The sequence below is a fragment of the Nyctibius grandis genome, chromosome 8 (assembly GCF_013368605.1).
Source record: "Nyctibius grandis isolate bNycGra1 chromosome 8, bNycGra1.pri, whole genome shotgun sequence".
Taxonomy (NCBI): domain Eukaryota; kingdom Metazoa; phylum Chordata; class Aves; order Nyctibiiformes; family Nyctibiidae; genus Nyctibius; species Nyctibius grandis.
This window is the reverse complement of record NC_090665.1, coordinates 41668307-41692360: the sequence shown is the minus strand read 5'-3', so window position 1 is coordinate 41692360 and position 24054 is coordinate 41668307. Positions and strand designations below refer to the sequence as shown.

Genomic DNA, 24054 nt, shown 5'->3' with positions numbered 1-24054 from the left:
AGTGGCACTTAGGAATCCATGCCCCATTGTGCTTGGGGTGTGTATTTGTTTTGAAGCACCAAGTATAACTTTGATTGTGGGTTTTTTGCTTTGGTTCTTAAATGTCTTTTACTTTGCAAACTGTAACCGATGCACAACCTGCCGAGGCAGGTGACATTCTCCGCTCTGTAGAAGCAACCTGGCTAAATCAGTAGCAATGCTGTTCAGTGCAGCAGTGTGGGGGGAATTTCGTACAGGTGTTGCCCATATGTGTTGGGTATATGCCTGGAAATGGGAAGGGTGATGGGAAATTTTTTCATCTGTCAGTATATCATTTTTCACAAGGGGTGGAATTTTTTTGAAGGCTTAGGGGAAGGATGAATTTTGCTCAAGGTTCTTTCGTTTTATTATTGTAAGATTTATAGCATTGCCAAACCCCTTCTTTGGACTAATCCCGGACCCGCAATCCCTCATCCATTTGGTGTGCAGAGCTCTCTCTTTCTATTTTTCCAGCTTTTACTCCAAAGGTGGAAAAAAAATCAGCATTTGAACTGTTTTTTGAAGGAATTAGTTTGTTCAGTCCTTACTTCTAAATTAGAAAGTAAGGAGCGTCTTAAGGAGTCTTTGAGATTTCCATAGTTTTATTCTACATCCCACGATAGGGTTTTCAATTTTAGAGCACTAATATATTTCTACTTGAATTTAACCAACTCACTTTGTGCTCTGTCAAAGTTGCTTTGTCTGCCTCGGTTCCCTGCCGCTCTAGACTTAAAGCTTTTACCTTCTGGCCTGGATCCCCCCATTCTGACTCTGAAACGAAGGCCTGACTGAAGAAAATGTTCCAGGAACAGTTCATCTTTTTCTAGTTGATACAGCTTCTCTAATGCAGGGTTGCTTTTTTGGCTTTTCTTCAGGACTGCTGATGCCAAATGTCTTCCCAACCACTCTGAAATTTCTCAGCAGTTCACTTTCTTCTTACTACCCGAACAACTTTGGTAGATGGCCATCTGGGGAGAGATGCTATCATGTGCACTGGCTCTTGAGCCCCATACTTCAGCACCTTGTGGGGCTGACTGGCAAGATCTCTCCCAGTCTGACCTTTTCCTGGAGTATGGTTACTCCAGCATGCTGTATTCTGTGTATTGAATCACAGAATACAGTGTTCTCTGTCTGGCATTATGGCTACTGTGCACAAAAGCAATTTTTCCTAATTTACATGTGTCTTCCAGAATGTCCCTTCTTAAAGGACAGAGGGCATCAACGTTGTCCCTTTTGGTACCGTGCTTCTACCGTGCATATTTTGTTATAAGTACCTAATTAGGTGTGTTAAGTGCTAGTTCTTGGTAGCCAGTATCACTGAACCACTTATTCCACATATAGGAAAAACAATAGACACACATTTATGACAATCTGATCATGACCACCTAAGGGAAGGTATAATTTTTAACATGTAGCAAGGTTTAAATGACTGGGGACAAAGTCCAGACAAATGGTTCACGTCATTACAAAAGGAAGCTCTGAGCTACAACGTTTCAAGGGCTGCCCTCCTCTCTCTTAGGGTGTTCTGTATCTTCAGGCACTGAATTGCAGCTTGTCCTGCCGTTTGGTTCATATCCTGGTTTTCTTCTGGCTCAAAATCGTACGTGTTTTGCTTTTTGCTGCATTCTTCTTTTGTACCTGTCTTTTGTAGGCTGGCACAACAACAGACGGAGAGTCCTAAGAAGAACTGCTCTAAACGCATGTTCATGTTTCTTCTACCCCTCCCCCTGGTCTCCTTTCATCTCCCTACCGCCCCTTCCCAAATTCCATTAATATTTACAGAACAAGAGCCAGTACTCCAGCACTAGCCTCAAATTCAGAATGAGATTTTTCTGGCTCTATCTGCAGCTAATGTAGAAGACAGGAGAGGTTAGAAATGCACTTTAAAAAAAAAAAAAAGAAAAAACAAAAGACCTTTTCATATCCAACACACTAGATGAATTGTGTTGGGTATAAATAGGCCTACAGAGACCAGAGCATATGTAAGAAAATATTATATGTATTGTTGTTGGAAGGCAGAGGAACATAAAATTACTTTCTCATTGATTAAATTAAAAATTTCTGAGCTTTAACTTATATGAACTCATTTTCACCATTGTTTCTTCAAATTTTGTGTGGGGAGAAGAGTTGCTTTCTTCAACTTACTGAATCATTTACGGGATAAGCAGTAAAATCAAAAAGTCAAATGAAAAGATGTGTCAAACATGAAAGAGAACCGTGTTGATAGTTACAAGCCAATAATATATAAACTAAGCATTTGTAAGGAGGTATATAAGTAAACGTTTACCTTCAGTCCACTAGTGAAGTTTTGCAAACAGATTTCATAGGAGAACTGAGAAATTGGGAGGGGAGTGGAGAGAATAAAGGATTCAGATAGTTTGCATTGTTTTACTTGACCCCAAACTAAGCATTTTCTTTTATTTCTGTTGTTCAGTGCATAAAATGTGTTCTTAACCTTTATAAATTGATTATAAGAGCCAAAATAAAAAGATAAATATTTCTGTTCTTCCAAATTGTTTTTATTTTAATGTTGTTTATTCATTGGAAAGTATTTGCTGACTTCCACTGTAGTGTGCACATGCACTTACTCCTCTGTGGCCCCTGTCCTTGAGTGTTTCAAGACTTGCTTTTCCCTGGCCATGGGAAGGATGGATAGTGTCCATTTTCAGTTTGCATGGGTTCTGGCTACTGGTGACCTCAGCTAGTTGCCAGCAGACAATTTTTTTAACTATGTGAAGTAATTGGATTGTGTCCATCTTGTTGTGAGGCCAAGGGTTATTTCGGAGCGTAGAAACTGAGCTGCATTCTTTAAGTGTAGAAGGAGTTCATCTGCACGTTCTGTGGAAGATGACTTGGCAAAGAAGTCTAGAGAAGCTGGCTCTGCAGTACACATGTACTGCTCGTCCTCTAAGGAGTTGTGAGAACATATTTTAGCAAAGGATTCCTCAATCTATCAGATACTCAAAATATGTAGTCATACAAAAAAAGTTAATTGTTTTTTTTTCATTCAGTATGGATTGGTTTATTCTTAAATTTCTGTCCTTCCAAAAAGATACCAGTACCCAACAGCCTGTCCCTTAGTCCGTACGTTTGGTTTTTTTTTAAGAAGAGCTCTCTTATTTTCTTGTTTACTCTCAGACAGTAGAATTGAGTTATCTCACTTTTCTGATGAACCTACATTTTTCAGATAAATGAAAAAGTAGGGGTTTATTTTTTAAAACTGAAACAGTTGGATTGCCTTTTTGTTTTACTGGGATAAGCATCCGTGATGCTCTGGGGAATGGAGAATGATCTAAAATAAGCCTAGCTGGTTTCTGTTGTTTATCTGTTTCTTTTTGCATCTGTCTTAGTATTTATTGCTACCATCTGCATTTCATTTCAGGTTGTCTAATGTCTTATTCTGCATGTTCTGTGCCTATTCTCTTTACATAGCCTTGGGCTGTAATATCACTATTTGCCTACAAGAGTTCGGTTTCTCTCTGTTACAAAATGAATTGCATTCATTTGTGTAATTCATTTCTAATGAATGCCTTGCTCCTCATTAAACAGTGATTTACCTTTGTTTCCCTTTTCTACACTGTCAACACTAACCATTTTGAGATCCTGTGGAGAGATGCTAATTTGAGAAAGCAAAAGTCAATGTAGCTAAGCACTCACAAATGCCATCCTCATTGGCACTTTCAAAAATATTCATGGGACACTTTGTGAAATATAGTTTGCAGGTGGATAAGAAGACTCAGAATGTTTTCTTATTCATAGGCTTTCAATGTACAAAGACAACACTTCAGATTTTAAATGCATTTCTCCTTGTCAATGTCTTGAACAGGTAGCTAAGCTTGTGAATCTTTAAAGACCTTGTCTGCGCTGGAAGTATTTTACAGATCACAGGCACATTTTGGGAGACTATACTCTTGATTCCCTGTCCACTCTGCACCTTTTCAGGAATATTAAAATATTTCAAACTTATTTTCAGAGTAATGTTTTGAAATACCTAATTTTGGGATATGTTAGAATGTTTCAGACTTGAAAATATTTTACTTCATTTTTTATGAGATTCAAAGATTAATGTAACCATTTCTTGGCTTTATGTATCTAAGGGAAAAGGATTAGTATCATTAACTAATGAAACCGGGGTCGTATAGTAATTTTGTTACCGATCTGGTCCATACGCAACTTTTCTGTAATGCCCTTTCAGCCTATCGTGCAGCATCCCCTTTTCCAGCCCTGCACTTTGCAGAACAGCAGAATCTGCCATGTGTGCAAATAGATCTGTACTGCTGACAGATGATGGTTAGAGTATAGGATGAATTACCAAGTTTACTTTCACTGTAAACCTAAGCAGAGTTTGAACTGCAGCAACAGATTATGAACATGAAAATACTATTGATAAACATAATTTAAAGCAATGCAGGTGGATTTAGGAAATTGTTTCATTTACAGCATCTTTAACTCTTATTTTAGTGGTAGTTACAAGCTACTCATTGGCACTTTTGATCACTCGCACAAATTTAGCTTGGCATTTTGCAGTATTTATTCTTGTGTTTCACCAGATTGATCCCTGTTGAAACTCTAGAATTGTCAGTGGGCATCAGTTCAGTTACACCGTGGTTTAATTTGATCATAGTATTATGAGGGGATTGAAGCATGGGAAGTTTTTTCTAACTGGTCTTGCCTAAGTCATGTAGTATTTGGAAGTAAGAACACTGATTAATGTAACGAAATCTTATTTTTAATATACATTTTAGAGGACAAAACTGACCTTGAGAACAGTGTGATGCAGAAGAAAATTAAAATCCCCAAACTCTCTCTCAATCACGTAGAAGAAGCTGGGGAGGTTACAGATTATGGGGAAGAAGATGTGGAGCTTAGACACAGTAAGGTACTGAAGTCTTTACTTTTTTTTTTTTTCTTTTTTTTTTCTTTTTTTTTTTTTTTTGGAAGTGCTTGGGGCATATACACACGTCATAGCTTAAGAATTCCAGGCCTGCTTTTGACCCCCTTAAAACACTGTTTGGTGAAGTTGGGTCAAATTGTGGTGGGGGGGTGGGGTATGAGTTTTCAAAACCTGATTTATGTGCAATCGAACATTTTCCTGTTTATACTGTCTGCACAGTTTAATTGCCATTTGAGGCTTTTGGAACACTGCTCTTCCACTTTGGCCCAGAATGCTTTAAAAGTCACCAGTTACATGAATGTCGAGCAGCCGTTCTCGGTGGCACTTGTGACCTATTGCGCGCTGCTTGTTTGGAATGGAAAGGGGTGCTCTGAGACTTCCCAACTACTGCGGTGGGTGATAAGACAAGTTGACAGGACTGCATCCCTCCATTATAACTGCCAGTTGCCTTTTTAGGTCCAGATGCCAGAAACCCACTATGTAAATGTATTTATTTTTTGATATCAAATGATTTCTTTAAAAGTCTGCCAGCCTTCAGAATAAAATACTGCTCTGGGGCTTCATGTGTTTTGCAGCTGCAGGAATAATGGTAGTACATTTCTTTATGGTGGGCCAGCATTTTTTTTTTTTTTTTTGAACATGCATGGAACAGGCATAACATCAAATAATCTCATTTTCTGCCACATTACTTGTGGATATTGTGGTATGGGAATTGATAGTGTCAGCTTCTTGTCTCTGACCTATGAGCTACATTTGATTTCCTTGCAGTTGCTCAGAAGTTCAAATGCTTTTTCCATATTTGGCCAGTAAAAGTTAGTGACTTTTACCCGTACTGTCACATTTTAATACCACTATCCAGGCCCCAGAAAAGAGGTGTGCTTTAATTTGTAAGGTTTGTGCGGATGACTGAAGGTAAATTTCTGCTGGGAGTTCAAAGGACATGAAGCCTCTGCAATGCAGTACTAATATAGAAGGAATCGGTTGATGAGGGAGATGAGGCTGGATGATATATTCTGTCTCCAAATTCTGTATTTTCTGTTCCCTTTCAGTGTTTGCTGATAGTGTTAACTCAGTCACTTGCATCAGGCAGTTGGGTGAATGTGCTAGAGGAATAGTCAGAGGTGGTTTTGTCTCCCAAAGCGTGGGAAGGACAAGCCCTTTGTTCACAAAACAGCTTTGTATGGTATGCTGCTTTCATCTCTGATGTCATTACAGGTGACAAACTTAGCACATATTTGATTCTTTCTCTTACTTATCAGAAAAATCGGAAAATCAATTGCTGTCGGAAATCTAAATGTTAGGGGTAAACTTTAAAGGAAAAGAGATCCAGATCGACTTTTTAAAAAAATAAATTAATTATCTTTGTATATGGAATCAAGTGACCTATATACACGGAGCTTGCAAGTGTTGCACAAATGCAGAAAGGCAGGCCTCAGCTGCCTCAGAAGTTTGTATATGCATTTAACTGAATTGCATGTGCATGATAGTTATGATGTATATCCAAAAGAACCTGTTAGGCAAAACATTTTTGCAGGCAGACTTTGTCTTGCTTTTTTTTGGAAAGCAGAAATATTAACAGTTCCCAAGTCTGTAGAATTTTAATGTTACTACATCTTACTGCTCTCCTAATTTATTTATTTTTTATTGTAACATGCAGAGACAAGACGGGAGGAAACAAAGTGAAGGTACACACAAAAGCATTGAAGCAGTTGTTGCTCGCCTTGAAAAACAGAATGGGATGAGTCTCAGTAATACTTCCAGCCCTGAGGAGGCTTTTATGGAGACTTCGGAAGGCATGAACAACATGGACGATGCTGTAGTTCCTCGGATTCTATATGAAGAATTGCTGAGGAGTTACCAACAGCAACAAGAAGAAATGAGACACATTCAACAGGAGCTTGAGAGAACGCGGAGACAGCTTGTGCAACAGGCAAAGAAGCTAAAGGAGTATGGGGCACTCGTGTCAGAAATGAAAGAGCTCAGAGACTTGAACAGGAGACTCCAGGATGTACTGCTTCTAAGACTAGGTAGTGGTAAGTGCCGGACCTAAATGGGACTAGTTTTAATGAATTTTGCAAGTGTGGTCAATAGTAATGGAAACGTTTTTGAAGAATAGCAGTGGTTGTGAAGCTGGACATTGAATGTTAAAAGGGTTTTCTGCTATGGCTGTACATTATGTGTCGAATTTGTATGCTATGTACGTCTGGGTTTTTCCTTAACGATAGTAGAGGTCTTTGTGCTGGTATGGTTGAATCAGAGTTCCATTTTAAGCAGCTGTATTTTAAAGAGTCTCTGACCTTCCAGTAGATACTGAAAAAAAGATAATAAAGCATCATCTGCAAAATATAACAATATGTTCCAGTTTAAAAAGAAAAAAAAAAAGAAAGAAAAGGCAGTGGAATGAATATTTGGGCTAAAACTATTTTATTCTTTTCAGTTAGGGATTTTTTTTATTGTTATGTGACTGTGTTACCTTCCTTTTTCTGCCCCCTCTTCCCATTAGTAGCTCATTAGAACGTGATATATTCCTGAACTACTTAGCAGTGGCTTTAAACAGCCGTGCTATTTGAAAAATAATGGATTGTTAAAGAATAATTAAAAAACTTTTTATATTAGTGACCCGTTTATCAACACTTGTTACAAAATGCAGGTTTGTGTAATTTGAATTTAAATTTTAAGTATCTTGAGTCAATTGCTCATTTGTTTTGGTTTATAACAATTATTTAACCATTATGTTGGAATAAATGGGAAAAAGGACAAAATAAAAAGTTCATCTTTTTCATTGGAGATGGTACCCTTGGAATACCTTCAAATCTTTTACTAATTTATATTTGTCTGCTGTTAGAATGTGGTACTGCTGTGTTGAAGATTTGCTTGGTGACTGAAACTTGGTTAAAATTTGTGCATCCAAACTTAGCATGCTGTTTCTTATGTCTGCCTTTGTGTATCTGGAAACTTAAGTTTTGCATGTAAATTGGATATTGACTCTTCTACTTGACTTGAACGAGTGCACGCAATTTGCATGTGGGTCTGAGTTACATTGACGTACAAACCTGAACCTGGGGAGCATGTGCCTGTGCTGTAGCATGTTACGGTGTGCCCGCAAGTTTGGAGCCAGGTTCTCAAAGTCGCATCTGATGATTTAAACTGGGTGTTTGATTGTGAATGCTCATCATTGTTACTCTGTGCATAATTAAAATGTCATTACTTATTATAAACATTCTAGTTAACTTTTTAAATAAAACCAAATAGGCAAGGTTTCCATAGTCTGAAAAACACAATGTGGTTGGCAGTAGATTCCACTGAGCTTTCTAAAATTTTCCGTGGTTGGAAAGATGTTTCTTCATCTGCAAGTAGTTAGCTGGAATTTATGTGAATGGAGCACCAGCCAGATGTTAGTAGGCAATGGGGCTGAACAGTGTAAAATACCAATTTAGTTGGTAGACTTGACAGCAATTTGAGTGGTGAGACCAGCAATGAAATGAAGACAGCTGCTGAGTTCTGTCTTGTTTCTTTCACTTTAAGAAAGAAGAGATGCATTTTTTACTTGAGCCAAATCAAGAAAGCTTGAAAGAAAAAGAGAAAAAAGAAAGAAAGAAAAAAAAAGAACAAAAAACCTCAAACCAAAAAAAACCAAAACCTCTTGAAAAAATGCTGAATCTTCTCTAAATACTGGGCTTGAATTTCCATTGTATCAGTCTGGTACCTGCTTTACAACTGAAAATAAACCTCGATTACATTGAAGACAAGTTCTTTTAATTTAATCACATACCTGGACAAATATGAATTATAGGTAACTTCTAAAAAAATCCCTTGTTGTTATTACTTGTATGGAACTTTTCATGGATGACAAAGGTAGAATTTGGCCCTATGGGCTGTGACCTGCACGGGGTGTGTGTTTCCGAAGACTCAGCGTATTAACTGCTGATAACTCTTATTGCCTTTCCTTGTAGCCTCATTCACAGTAGAGAAACAAACAGATTCTAGAAAGATCAGTAAAAAAATCTATGAATGATTAGAATGGGAGACATCTTCAGCAAATTATAAATTAGAGAGTCTGATGACAGTATGAAAGTGCTACTTTTAATCAAGAAAGAGATACATAAGACTTCTTTAGTCTTCCTTACTTTTCCAGCTTATAAATGAGGTATGTTTGGGTACATGAATAATCTCTGAAAATTGTTCAGTAAATGGATTACATCCCAAATTCATCTACAGTTGTTGCAGCCATCTCTTAAACCTAGAGTTTCAAATTACATGTAATTTATGTTACGCTGCGCTTCTAGCAGGCTGGACGTAATGCAAACTAATTGCATTTCTCTTTCACCTTAGAGACTTCTGATTTCTTTGCATGAGATGACAGCTGTTTTGTGCTGATGAATTGCAGCTGTGGGAAACGCGTGCCTGTTGCCATTTTAAACTTGAAAATCAAATATAGAACAGCCTCTTGAGCTAACATTCAGTCAAGTATTCAGTCTCCTGATTTTCCATCAATATGTTGATTTCAGCGAGCAGCTAGAAGTCAATGTATTCTGCTTTAGACCTAGGCCTTCATCTCTGCTACTAAGCTTGAGCCACTTTTGTGCGAAGAGTGAGGTTCTTTATCTTTCACGTGGTGACACTGAATTGGTCTTTGTTTTAAAAAAGCCTTGAAAGCACATGTGGCAAATGAAGTAGTGAAATCAGTGCTGATCCTTGGATCAGCAAGATATCCTTGGGGATGTCTTGAAGCTTCTTTATGATTTTGAGATGCTGTTGCCCAACCGATCCCTTCCTGGAGGAGGCAGGCATTTGACCAGGGCTCTAGGGACCAAAGCAGGGGGGGAACGTGATGACTGTCGTGGAGGAGATTACGGTTATCCCTCATCTGAGCTCCCGGAAGAATGTGTGCAGCCAAAGCCTCTTTTCCTTTGCCTACTTTGGGATCAGGAAGCCCTGCGATCGTAGGCCTTTGCAGTTTGTCTTTGTTCTGTTGCACCTGAAAACTCATGAATTTGCCCTGTTTTTATCAATAGACAGCAGGTGATTTAGAGAATTAAATCACTGACTCTTCCCTGTACGCCTAACTTTAAATAGTCCTTGGGTTGCAAAAGATAAGGATTTCAATAACTTCTTTAAAGAACAGTTGTCTCCAGGGTAAGATCTGTGCTGTTTACTATGGTTGTATATGGCTAGAAATAGTGAAGTTGTATCAGGGATAATGTTTGGGTGTTCAGTCCCTGATAAATACTGCATTTTCATGTTGTATTGTTAACAATTAATGTTGCTCTAAAGTCAGGGAGTATATTCACCTTCAGTCATTCGCGTTCATTCATCAACACACACACAGCCCCACAGGTGCTTATTTTTAATCCCAGTTTAATTTCAGTGATCCAGTTTACAGTGTCTTGGGACTGACATGAGGATAGGGAGAATGAAATGGTATTTGTGTCTTACCACATGTAAAGATTACTGTATTCAGCTTTCGTAGATTTGTTTGGCTTTTTGATGTAGAAAAGGTCCAAGGCTTCTATCAAGTATGAGTACAAGAAGTACCATATATATAATATTACCACTTCTCAGGCTCCTGTTGTTTTCATTCAAATTCTGGTAGACCATGTGGAAAAACAGCTTGCTGCTTACAAATGTATATTGACCACTTTATCAGTTAATTTATTTTGGCTTATTTACTAATTTTTGAGTAGTGTGTAGCTTAAGATGCATTTTTGAGGAAAAGAGGTGATGAAGGGAAGCCTTTTACCTCTTCATCCTGCATTTGAAGTTGCTGGCCGCTCAGATGTTACGGAAACTATACAGTCAGAAGGAGAAAGATTTTGCAATAAAACGTGTTTCCTTTTGCTTTCTGAAGAATTGTCTTTATTTTTTTATGATCCTTATTACATAACTACTATCATTGTTAAGCCTTTAGATAGCAGCATATATTTTTGTATGTCCAATTCATCATCTTTAAAATAAGATGCAAAGCATGAGAGCTACAGAGAGGAAACTTTTAGAGTATGATGCGTGGTACACAATGCTTGTTGTTATGGACACACAACTCCCGTTAGCAGTAAGGCAATAATGCGGGTTGCATGTCTAATTCCCAGTGTGCTGGGTTGAAAATGCAGTCTTTAGTAGTTGGTGAAAGTAGCTGTGAAGACTACCTAGTTAGAGGCAGATTTCTGTTTAGGAAGAAAAAATGAGTGGAATATAAAAGACGACGTTTTAAAGGCTTTCTGTTGGTGACTTCTAAGCAAGCAGTAAAGCATGAATTGCAATAGAGGTTTTTCTGACCTGCTAGAGCTATGATTATTGAGGACTTTAATCAGCTGTTTTTCTTGGGGGAACTCTGGAAAACAAATCCCAGCTGTGTCAATATATTACTATAAACAAAACAGTGAAAGACTTCTAAATAGCAACTAGTAAAAGTGTTTAAACTGAGATAAATGTTTTCTTCTCGGAAGAAGGTGGTTATACTTAGGTGTCTTCCTTAAAGTGACTTTCAAAGTATAAGAGAACTCAAAATAGCACTTTGTTGAAGAATGTGTTCTTAAAGTAACAGCTAAAAGTTCACTTAAGTTCATACTGGCAATTATGTTGCTGCATCTACTTGTTCAGGTGTGCCCACACTGAGATGTGTGCAGACCTTGGGTGGTTTAATCAATCCAGATTTCTCCCCAATCTGAATCAGTTTAGCAGTCTCAAGTTTAGAAAGTTTAATTTGTCTTGGCCATACCCTTGTGTATGCATGATAGTAGAGGTGCTTATCAATATTATTATGAAAACATAATGCAAACAGTATGTTTTTTTCTGATTTCTCTATTTGTGCCATGCTTGCATTGCATATGGCTCTTAAGATGCTCTGTTGGTGGCACTGCAGTATGGGGTTATCTGAGTTGCCAAGACAACTTTAGTTGTTGATGAGTGTCAAGTGACAGTCAGCTGAAAACATTTAACTGGCTATGCCGATGTAGAATAAGCTGTAGGATAAGTGTCAAATGCTGACAGTGGGGGAAATGCTGATATCACTGTATAATAATCTGTAAATCAAACTTCACAAAGGAGGAGGAGTGAATACTTTACTTGTTCCAGGTACAGGAACTATTTAAGATACGTGATTAAAGACATGAGCTCTGGTGCCAGCTTGACTTGCAGAGTGAGATCAATTCAGGGCTTGGTCTGTGTGTACAATCACTGAGGAGGGTTGCTGAACTGGGATGGTGACCTGATTATTGAATTGTCGTTTGTTGAAGATGTCAAGGTTGGGCTACAGAGTGCTGCAGTGCTCTCAGCTCCAACCTGGTACAACAAGAGTTCTTACAAGTCGGTGAGTTTCTCCTTATAGTTCTTGGAAGTGGATGATTACTGTGGTGTCCAGGGTCTAAGCTGGCAACTTTGCAGTGTTAACGAACCACCGTCCCTGCATGGAACTTCAGTGACTGCTGGAGCTTCTCGTGAGCCTAGAGACAGACGTCAAGAGACAATGATAGGCTTGGGGCTGTAGCCTGTTCCTAGACTTCTGATGTAACCACTGAAATGAATGGAAAAATGAAATCCAGTTCACAAATTATTTTATTTTGTTCTTCTGCCTTTTCAGGAACACTTTATAAATTTGATCTGGAAAAGAAAAGTTGATGACTGACAAAATAATTATCTTCCTTTGAAGCTGCAAACATATACTTAGTAGTATTCTGTTGTTTACTCTGTGCTTAATTTTTATTGATTACATTAAAAATAAATATCAGTGTATTGGATGGATTGGACAATCAAAATTCTAATTTATCTGTTTTTTTCTTAACTCTGGATACTCCTTCTAGACATGATACTTTAGCATAAGTAGCCTAAGCTGTTTCCCTTACAGCATTTCTGTAGGTCCTCACTATTTTTAATATACCTTTGTTATATCTAAAGATATTTCAAATTTCTATAAAATCTGGAATTCTGTTTGGATAATTTATATAATTATCACAGTAAATTATGCAGGTTTCTTTGCAACTGTATAGTAATTCTTATGTGAAGAATTACTATTGTTGCTTTTGGTTTATAATTTCAGTGTCATTTTAACATAATTTCCGTAGTGTGCATTGAAGCAATCTTACCAATATCTGTAATTGCCCATATGCTTTAAGAATAAAATTAAGTATTTAAATTAAAATTGAACATTTTAATGTTTATAAAGCAGAGTTACTTACTCTGCTTTTATTTATTGTCGTTCAGGAGTAGGATTTTGGTTTAGACTCTTTCTGACTTTAAAGTGAACATGACTAATGTGTTATTTTATGCTAACCATGGGGTGATGAAGTGACTGATTTCATGTTCTCTGGGATAGCAGACACCTCTCTTTTCTTAACTGTCTAGGACCTGCCATTGAGCTCGAAAAAGTAAAACCAGAATCAATTGAGCCTGAACCTGAGGTACAGAAGACCTTCAGTGAGGAAGCAAATACATCAACGTACTATCCTGCCCCTGTTCCCGTAATGGACAAGTACATTCTCGAGAATGGAAAGGTATTTTAAATTAAATATAGCATGAATAGTTTGCAAATGTTCGTCAGGTGATTTTCTTGTGGAATTTTCAGGATATTCGGGGTTTTATATGGTAGCAGCTTGTGCAAACTTCCTCAGCTTTCATAAAGGTATACTATTATGCTGAGGAAAATTATGAAATTACACAAATATGAAGAGCATAGAAAATTATATTCAGTGATGAGAGCATTGAATGCTGTGCAAAGTAAGGAATATAATTATTAAATATGTGTGCACAAGCACATTGGCCTGGTCTTCAATTGGTGACATACATAAATCCACCGACTATAGACCAAAGTCAGTAACCCATATTATAAAGTTACGTTAGTCTGTTTAACAGAAATACTTTTTCCTAACAGGTCTTTAATGTTTTTAATGTGCTGTAGTCATATTGCAGAGAAGCCTTCGTGTTTTGGTTGAATTGGAGTCCCGTAGATAATTATGAACCCTGGAATGAAAATGGGCTCTTTTGAATCTGGTAGGAGCGTTGCCACTGGATTGAGCTGATATAGTGCTACTTTACAGATACTTTTTTAAAGTTGATGAAACACTATCTAGATACGGTTTGCCAGAACCAGGCTGATAGTTTTTCAGACTTCAGCATGTTTAACACATTGTCTGCTCATGTACTGAGGGCTGCTTTTATAGCTGTTGCCATTATCATTAAATGAACGCTATATTTATTTTACAAAACTGCATGTCCTTCAGAATTACCTGTGCAGATCCTGTTTCTTAGTATATGTATGCATTCAGTACCATAATCTGAAAACCTTTTAGGAGGAAATGTCCATTTCAGCTTGGGCATACCGTGAAATAGCAAGAAATATTACATTTTCAGATTTGTGTTACAAGATGACTGCACAAGCGTCTTTGATTCTTGAACATGAATTCGACGTAATTGTTAAGGACAAAGTGTATGTGAAAAATAGTATAATCTTGGCAGTTTGACAGGTATTTGGTTCAGATAGCTTTTCTTGCCTGATGTAGTTAACATATGTCATTTGCTCGTATATTTTGTGTATATTTGTGCAATGAAAACTTAGCATATATTACTGTGAGAGTTTGGTTTACCTCCTTTTTTTCTGCTTAAGGTCTGTGGGATAGGGCATGTCCTTTAATATTTGTATGCAGCTTTTCCTGCGCTTTTATTTCATCTGCCAGCTTCTTGGCACTTCTGTTGCTGAAGCTTTCTCTGTCTTTACAGATATTAATCTCTTTACCTTTCTTTTTGTAATTTTGGTCTTTCTCTAAGTTTGCCTATTTATTGGGGCTTCAGCCAGCTCAGGTGCCAGAGATGTGAACTAGTAATGTATTTAGAGTGTTGGAGGGTGTTTTTTTCAGTTTTCCCTATTTATGCCTTTTTTTTATTACTCCTTTATTGACCTGCACCACTAGAGTAGCTGAAATACTTTTTTAGAAATCTTGCCCTTTGTAGTACCGGATTTGATCTTAGTAGGATTCTTTCAAAGCAGATGAATCTCTCCCCTCCAGAGGGAGAACAGAGTTACCGAAAAAGAGCCTGTGGCATCCATTTACAGAAAAGAAAAGAAGAAGGAAAAAAAGGAAGAGTTCATCTTCTGAGATACATTTTAGATGTATTGCACATGTTAGCACAGCTGTGGTGGTGAGCATTGCTTTGAATTTGCTGTTGTTTCTGTTGCATTGTGCTTGAAGGGTGATCCTGCAGTTGCTGAAATTGGGGGTAAAGTTCCCATTGATTTCATCAAGCCAAGGGTCTGGCCCGTGGGGCAGCTCTTCCAGCAAGAAGGAAATGGCTTCTGAATCAGGAGTACAGTAAGCTTCCTGTAGCTTTGGGAGTAATAGGAAACAGTACCAAGCCTGCTTTACAGAGAGGTAAACTGAGACATGGACAGATTAAATTCCTTGCCGTAACAGTACTAGAAATAGAAAAAGAGAGACATAAGATTTCTGTGTCTGTGGCTGTCTGTCACGTAGTTTCTGTTACCGTAGGTGTTTCGTACTAGTGGTAACTTTTTTAATAAATGAAGCATCTTCAAAGAAAGAATGATTGTCTGAAACATAAATATTAAAAATATTTGCTGTAACTTGTTTTCTTTTAAATAACTTAAAGCTAATGAATAATGTAGTAGATTAAGAGACTAAGCAATCTTTAGCAAAGGCAAACAAATTTTGGCAGAGGGCAATCAGATTTTTGATAAAATACAGCCATCTCTACAACTAATGTAGTACAGACATCCAAAATTTGTCATGTCACAACATTCCTTATCTTAGTTATTTTCTAAGTAACGTATACTCATTTTTACAGATAATTTTTCCAAGATCAAGACAGAAATAACTGAATTACAACTGTAACATGACTGATTTGTGAGCACAGACTGCTGACTCTGATTGAAGTTGTCTTACAGAATATGTAGAGAGCACCGAAAGAGTGATTTTTTTTTAAAGCAATTATGAAGAGGCTCAACAACAGAGAAGGAAGGAAAAAAAGGGGTGTTCATGTTGTGGTTATTACTAGTTCCATTTCTGTCCATTACGAAATCTAAATACCATGTGAACTTGAGAGAAGCTTCTTAAAATCCCTTTAGTGTAGAAAATTCTGCAGGAGAGGCAGCTTGCTTTATGGTTTTATACTTTGAGGAAGTTAGACTTTTCATTTGGTTTTTATAAGGTGGCTGGTAGCCAAACCATTCATATTTTTCTATTTAAGTTTTTAAACAACTACTTGCTTTTGAAGGATGCTGTGGTAATAAAAAATTTCTTCGGGTTATAGCCCTCATTAATAATTAAAGTGGGATTCCATTTAAAGGAAAAATGGTATTTGGTTGAATACAGGCAGTAAAATTATGGCTATATAATATTTTACAGTAGCTTTGTCCAATTTTCATTGCATTTAATGGGACCTACGTGATACTGTTCAGATCTGTATGGGTAGCAGGCACAGTTTATGTAATGCCACATGAAAGGAGTAAAACCATGAAAAACTAAGAGCAAAACAGTTAAGGCAAACAGAGTCTCCTGATATAGTTTTGCCATCGAATTTTGTTCACAGGATTTTTTTTTTAATCGTGAGAAGGCAATGAGTGTTAGCATTACAGAAAGAACCTCCATTTGATCAGATTTTATGAAACCTCAAATTTGGATATAACAATCCAATCGATAACGTATTTTTGGTATTTTACACTATTACAGAATTATCTGAAAGTAAGTTCTATCTTCTTCCTTTCCAGTGCAGTGTACACTTATCAGTAATTTGAATAGCTAGGTCACGCATTAGCTTGTCATGGATGATGAGCAAGCGTGAGTCCAACTGAATGAAGTTCATCACCATGTGAACAAAGCTTTCTGTGTGCAGAGGCAGTTCAGGTGTCTGCACTGTACTCTGAAAATTAGGAGCATAGACATACGTGGTAGAAGGTATTCTCCGTGGTTCTGCACAGGGCCAGTGTTTGCATCCAGTTGGGCTTACTGGTTGCACTCATGTCAGACTCATGCTGGTTACTAGTGGAGTTATTTTCCTTGCTGTTGCTTGATGATTGCCTGGTTATCAAGACTTATCAGCTCAAACATACATAGTGCCAGCCTAAGGACGGTACTCAGATTCTTGTCCTGCATTCATCTTAAGTCTGTAGCACTGGGAAGCTTGAGGTAGAAATATGGGGTAGCTCTGTGGGTGTCAACCCAGCATAGTCAATGCTGAGCCAGACTAATAAGCACAACTAGACTCAAGCAGCTTCCTTTTGGAGGCTCCACAATGGCTTCACGCTGCATTTGCCAGTTCCCATATTATCCTGCTTTACTACTTCAGTGAAATATCTCTGCTCCCCATTGTCTGCGTAATGGAAAGTTTATGATGTTGCAGCAATGGGTCATTGCCTTACCACAAAACAGCATTCACCTGGATAGATGATTGTACATGATAGGCAAACTTCACGATAGAACTGGAAGTTTACAAAACTTCCAAACTCTTGGCTTATATTGAAATTGTAGCTCTCAAAATCCCTTCTCCCCTTCTAGTTACTTTAAGCAATCAGGCTGAATTTCGCCAACAGGTACAGGATAAGACTTAGGAAGTATTTCCTTCTCTGCTGCCTCTGAAGTACGCTTTCGGTAAAGTCTGTTTCAGCCAAAGTGAAGCTTTCACACTGAAGGCATTTACTGCTGAATTAGGCTGGTGCAACTGCTTAGTTTTTATGCTGTGCCTACCTTTATAATACTGGATGTGTTTACTGTTTCCTTCTTCTGTCTCTGTTCCTGACCGTAGTCTTTCAGGTGATAGGCTGTGTGGGAGCAAAAAAGTAGAGAGTAAGAAGAATTGAGAGCAAAAAGGAAGAGGAACTGTATTATTTAAGAGGTTGACTTGAACTCCCTGACCCACAGAGTTGGCGAAGTTTCAGAATTAGGCAAAATGGATTTGTTCAGCCCTAATTACTGTTATTATAGTACCTAATATTAATGTTCCTACAGCACTTGGATACTGTTGTGTGCTACATACCATAGATAAGTTGTTATTATTACTACCTTCTAGGTCCATCTTGGCAGTGGAATTTGGGTAGATGAGGAGAAATGGCACCAGCTGCAAGTAACACAAGGAGATTCAAAGTATACAAAAAATCTAGCGGTTATGATTTGGGGAACAGATGTTCTCAAGAACAGAAGTGTCACAGGAGTTGCAACCAAAAAAAAGAAAGATGCCGTTCCCAAGCCACCTCTCTCACCTCACAAATTAAGCATTGTCAGAGGTAGGTTATTTGAAAACTTTTGCTTCCTGCTTTGGAGTTTAACTATTAATCACTGAGTTGAAAGATGCTTCTTTTCAGCTCATATAAAATTAACCAATTAAAAACTGTAATTAAAATTGCTATTGCATTGTGAAGTGCATACGTATTCAGGAAGAGTAAAACACATTGCAATAGCTGTGCACAGTGCAGGCCTTCACAGCTGAAGAGTTGTACTTCAGTAAGGTTAAGAAGCTCATCACTTTGAACCACTTGCAGGACAGGACTCTCAGCCTGGAGAACAGCATGTTGTTCTGGAATTCATTTATAACATAGTGATTTTTTAAAAATGCATATATTCCTTTTAACAAGCCTGAGAGTAGCTTTACCACATTCTTTCATCCAGAATGTAACCAGCTCTGGCATGAGGCACAGAAACCATTATAGCTGTGACTATAAAAATACGCATACCTTCAAAGGCAAGAAAGAATAGTGTTACCCTTCTAAGTGGAGAAAATGGAAATAGTAAAAGTTAATTGTTGAACTTGAATTGGAATTTGAACAGGAAGTGTAAATGGCTGACCTATCTGGCAGGAAAAAATGCAGTGACGCTTTCAGTAACTGCAAGCCTGAGTCCATGTATGTAGTACTCAGAGAGAAGGCCTTCTCCTTTATTTAAGATGAATAGTGAATTTCAGTCCCTTTGTATGATCATGCTTGTGTTTTGCATCCATTTCTGTCTCTCTTGGTATTTCAGGCTTCTTTTTAAGTCAGAACTGAGTTGGTTCCGCATGGAATACATACTGAAATTGGATTTTTAGGTTTTGTGTCCATATTAAATTGCAGTAGGGCTGAAAGAAATCTCCCAATTTGATTGAGCTTCATTATTCTGCATTTCCTGCTCTTAGTTGTTGTGTGCTCTTAACTATGAACTCTTTAAGAGCTGTTGTAATTTGCCTTGCAAATACCATGTTTTGGAAGTAAAAAATATGATTCCTGTTTGAGTGTGTGCATGTGTCTGTATTGTGTGGGGAAAAGCTGGAAACTGATCTTCGTACTGTCATCTTTCTTAGTTTGTAAGAAATGAGTAAAAGAAATGGGGTTTTTTTACTAGTCTGCTTTAAGAATATGTGGGGAAGTGCAAGCTGTTCCATACTGGTTTTCTAGTTCTGGCTGGGACCTTTTGGTGCAATCCAAACACATGTAGTACAGTGATGATGTACTTACTGGCCACTCTGTGGCTGTGGCTACCCTTGGCAGCTCCTAATGGGAAACAGAATTGGTTACCCAGATGCGCAGTTACAAACAGGCAGTAAAAAGGGGTTCTTTTTCACTGGCCCATTGCAAAGAGCTTCCTAGTTTCCCTGCTGGAGGCTGTTGCTCCTCAGCACTGCTGGCAAGGTTGCTTATGTGAGAATTTCCTCTTCTACTTCAGGCAGGGCCAGTCTGTGTCACTTGAGCCATTTAACTGATAGCTTTCTTCTAACGCCCCTTGGTTTGACTACAGTGAGTTTGGTAGTACGCTCCAACAGGTACATCATGAGAGGCAGATGAGGCCCTTCCCTTTCTTCTCTTCTGTAACTTTACACTTTCCAGCAATTCAGCTCTTCCCTATTTCCTCGTTTTTCTGTTTTCTGTCATACTTTTGCTTCCAGCCTCAACCCTCATTTGAATTCTACTGTTCCATGCCCTGGTTTTCCATGTTCCTCTTTCCAGTGTTTATTTCACCTTGTCTTTGACTGCCTTTTTGTTAGAGTCAAGACTGTACAATCTCCTCTTGAACCATTTAAACTGCATGGCCAATGTTTTAGGTGGCAGCAGACAGACTTCCTCTGTCAGCAGTACTGGGTAGCACATAACCATGATTTTCCATGTTGCTGTGTCCTTTACATTTGCGTCAGTGTTAGCAGGTCTTGCCCCATCATGCTAGCAGTGTTTCCTGGAAAGCTGGAAGGGATCAAATAAGTTATTACGTTATGGAAAAATGGAGAAGAAAAACAAAAAAATGAGTAGCAAGCGGACGAATGGTGAAATGTGAGGAAGTTAGAGTTTATGTGGCCAGTGACTTGGATCAGGCATCACAGATGACAAGCAGCAGAACCCCCAAAATCACTCTTTGGAGCCCCTAAGCCAGCATCCTTATGTGATTACTAAACTATGATTTCTGCAGCCCATCATAGAAGTCAAAGAGATGGAAGAGGAAAAGCTGTGATGGTCATGGATCTGTCTGGGTCACACTGACTTTAAGAATCACAGATGATGAATGAGTTCTGTCAAGTGATTCTTTGCTTGGCATTGTGGCTAAACTAATAACGTAGCCTATATCTTACTGGAAGTTCATTGTACTAGGTGTATCTGCTGCAACCTGGGAGTATTCCCAAGATTGTTGTAGTACAAGTTTATGTCCTATAGACACACTGTGTTTCTTCAGGTTCTCAGCGACGTGCCTCTTCTTAGGTGTTGTATTTCGCATCATAGTTTATTGACGATCAGCGTTTCAGCTCTCAGGCTGCATGCTGTTTGTTTATTTTGCATTCAGTACATCTTGCAACATAAAATTCACATTGTTTTAGATGTTTGCATCATTATGTGGACACAGACTAACTTATTTAAAATAGACTTTTGAACGACAGCAATAGCTCTTAATGTGTCTGATATCTGTAGCTTCTTAAAAATCCCTACTGAGTAGTACGTAATAAAGAAATTATAAAAAGTATGATGCATGAGCCCTGTTATAAAAAGTATGATGCATGAGCCCTGTTACAAACCTTGTTAATGCAAAATAACCTTTTATAAAACTTCTGAGAGGTTTCAAAATGAACTACAAAGCATGCATAGTACTTAATTTTCATAACTTTTTAATATGATGCATTAGAAATGTTATAAACCATGTTAATTAAGCAGTAATCTCTATGGCTTTCTGTATATGAAGCAATAAGCGGCTATTGAAATAGATTACTAGGCAAAGCAGAACGGAATTTGTTTAATCAATCTGGGAAGACTGCACAACAAAATACCTTGTTCTGGTTTATGAAAACAAAAAAAAAAAACAAAATCTGCCTGTCAGTAAGGGGTTGGGTGTGTTGCACCACCTCTGATTTCGGTAACCTCTGCAGGATTCTGACACTGAACTACCGACTCTGTGGAGCAGAATTGTCCCAACTTTCATTGCCCTCATTGCTTTTGCAGTTATTGCTATTGCTTGCTTTTTGTATTCCAGTTAAGTTCACAAAGTGTATTGTGCAAACGTGCAAGAAGATGGCTCTCGCCTTGAATAATCTACTAATAAAAGCAAAATACGCCCAGGGACAGGGTGTCTGGTAAAGGTGCAGACATTAATGTCTGTTGAAGAGACTTTAAAATGAAATAAATGAGTTAATGTCTTCTGTTGGTTACTGCTGCTCTTCCTAACGATTATCGTTCACTTACTGTCTTGAAGGTGCGATGGTAGGAGTGACTCACAGGGAACTGTAGATAACAACAGTTCTAGTGAGACCATTCATCTTGGAAAAGATTCTAAATCTGCTGTGGAGATACGGACAAATACAAGAGTTAGGCAGGCAAGACTGACACTGTAAAAGGGTGGATTTAGCCTTGTTTCTGTGTAGAAAGCCTATTAATGTAGTCACAGCATAACTGGAAGTTGGTCATGCCAAAGATTCAAGCCTGGTGAAAAATCTTGTATTTAACAAGATGAAAGCTTCTGTTGTCTTGCAACAAATATATACAGTGCTTACTCAGTGCTGTCTCTTGAGTAGTTAGCCCAACACAGGGCTATATTATTTTCTAAAAATATCCTAATGACTCTTTCCTTTTTTTTTTTTTTCTCCCCAGAATGTTTGTATGATAGAATAGCACAAGAAACTGTGGATGAAACTGAAATTGCACAGAGACTCTCCAAAGTCAACAAGTACATCTGTGAAAAAATCATGGATATCAATAAATCATGTAAAAATGAAGAAAGGAGGGAAAGTGCAAAGTACAATTTGCAATAAATTTTGGATTTTTAATAAAGTCTTAGTGTTTTACTTAAGTGTTCTTTTTTGATTTGTGTGGCATTTTTGCTGATTGGAGAAGCTGACTTGAAGCGTTACTCTATGACTGATTCATTTTTTGAGCGGTTCTGTCAAAAGCCTTTCTATGGTGTAACGTGCTTTTAAATAATGTAAGATATGTTGTAAGTCCATTCACTACGAAACAGTGAATTTTCAAAGGTTTTTCCAATGAGTTGCGGTATGTTACCTGCAGTTCTATATATAGGTTGTAATTCTGTGAACACCAACCCATTTTGCCTACATTTTCTTTTACTGGAGTTAGTGGATCTAGGCTGCAGTAAACATCTGCTTAGAAGGAAGAACTGTACAAAATCCACTTTGCTATTGAAAAGGGTTTTATTGTATTTTACAAAGTGTTTTTCTGAACTGAAATTTTAATGGTTTGTTTTTATAAATCTTTGTTTTGATCTCTAACAATATATTTGGTCAAAACCACACAAAGAACGCTTCTTTTTCACTTATTATCTTGCAGTTAGATCACCATTGCCATCGCAGCTTAAAAAAAAACGAAACAACCCAAAGCTGTAAGTTGTAAAATCATGATAATTTATTTAAAAAAAAACTAAAAGCAGTTCTTTTTCAGGCACCAAGGCACTTTTCAGATTTCTGATGATGGTACAAAGCTCTTCAGTATGTCCATGTTACTGTTCGTGAAACACTGTATTTTCAGTGTATTTGTATTTTCAGTTGATTTATAGATTGGCACACTTTGGCAAGATTATGAATAACAGAAAATTTAGTACTGTTTCCTCTGAGTTCATAATTTAACAATGCGCCTTTTTAGCACAAATTTAAAACAAAAATAAAAATAATTTTCTACATTGAAGTTAGATTTGCGATGCAAAGTTATAAGGAATAATTTGTGGGTCTGAATTATACCTGATTGTCTGCAAGTGAAAGAAAATAGCCTTAAGTCTTGTTTCATGAAGGATTTGGAGAATAAGGTTTGTAGAGATAACTTAGGGTCTGGACTGATCAATTTTGAGGGTTTGCTGTATTAGTGATCTTAGTTAACCTTCTGTTTATTTTGCGCACACAGATGTGATTATCTGCCTTTCAGGCTCTCTGTTCCTGAGTATCAGCATTTGTTTCTTTTCTGCCACTGAAGTTCTGCTTCCTGGAGTTTTGAGAGACTCTTATCATCTTCCCGTGGTACTGGTATCCCCCAACGTTAAGCCTATTTCAATGTCCGGTATGTGGAGATAACTTGAACGGAGCGATGCAAGGATTCTTTAAAGGGCTGGGGGGTGGATGGAAGAAAGAGGGGAAGGGAGAGGAGGAGGCGTGCTAGAACTGCAGTGCCTGTTTTGGAAGAGATGGAGAAAAACACCACGTTGTCTCTTCCTGGACGCCACGTGCTTAAATGATGTCTTAATTCAGGGCATCGGTACTTGGTTTATATTTTCTGAAGTGCAATGTCATGGTTGGCTTGTGCCAATCTAAGTATGCCGTGCTGCCAAACAGCTACGCCCCACTTCTGCTCGTGTCTCTGCATTCCCCTCCCTTCCCTTGAACTGGTGCTTGTGATCACGCAGATGTGTCGGATCTCACTGATTTCCAAGGTTCCTTTCATAAGGGCTGGTGCTGATAGGATGGAACCAGGGAGCATTCATGGCGAGAGATGGAAGGAGGAGGAGGAGTGTCTTTTTACGGTGGCTTATGTGTATTCTGAAATTGCGTTTAACAGCCTAGCCTGTCTCCTGTTAATCTCAAAGTGTTCTTAGGTAGTGTTTAATGAAGTGCGTAAATGTTTATGCTTCCTAATTTGGGATGCTAAATAGCAAATTAGTGTTTATAATGTTAGTGCATGCATCCTTTTATTAATTAAAGAACAAAATAGAGATAACATTGAAGAAACACTTAAACAGCAAGTTCGCCCTTTTCAA

At 37.9% G+C, this 24054-nt stretch overlaps 1 protein-coding gene across 6 annotated transcripts in view; it reads left to right on the top strand.

Moving 5' to 3' along the window:
- Positions 1-24054, top strand: part of LOC137666330 (BEN domain-containing protein 5-like) — a 729551-nt gene that overhangs the window by 346610 nt on the left and 358887 nt on the right. For 4 of the 6 annotated variants that reach the window (XM_068406242.1, XM_068406241.1, XM_068406245.1 and 1 more), the window contains 5 exons: positions 4764-4897; positions 6570-6945; positions 13250-13398; positions 17924-18137; positions 21948-22141. The exons of 1 other annotated variant lie outside the window; for it this stretch is intronic. In XM_068406242.1, the coding sequence (XP_068262343.1) occupies positions 4764-4897; positions 6570-6945; positions 13250-13398; positions 17924-18137; positions 21948-22108 (1034 nt within the window). In that variant the 3' untranslated portion in view covers positions 22109-22141. Of the gene's footprint in view, positions 1-4763; positions 4898-6569; positions 6946-13249; positions 13399-17923; positions 18138-21947; positions 22142-24054 lie in introns of those variants that run through there. One more of the 6 variants, XM_068406243.1, reaches the window with a different exon arrangement.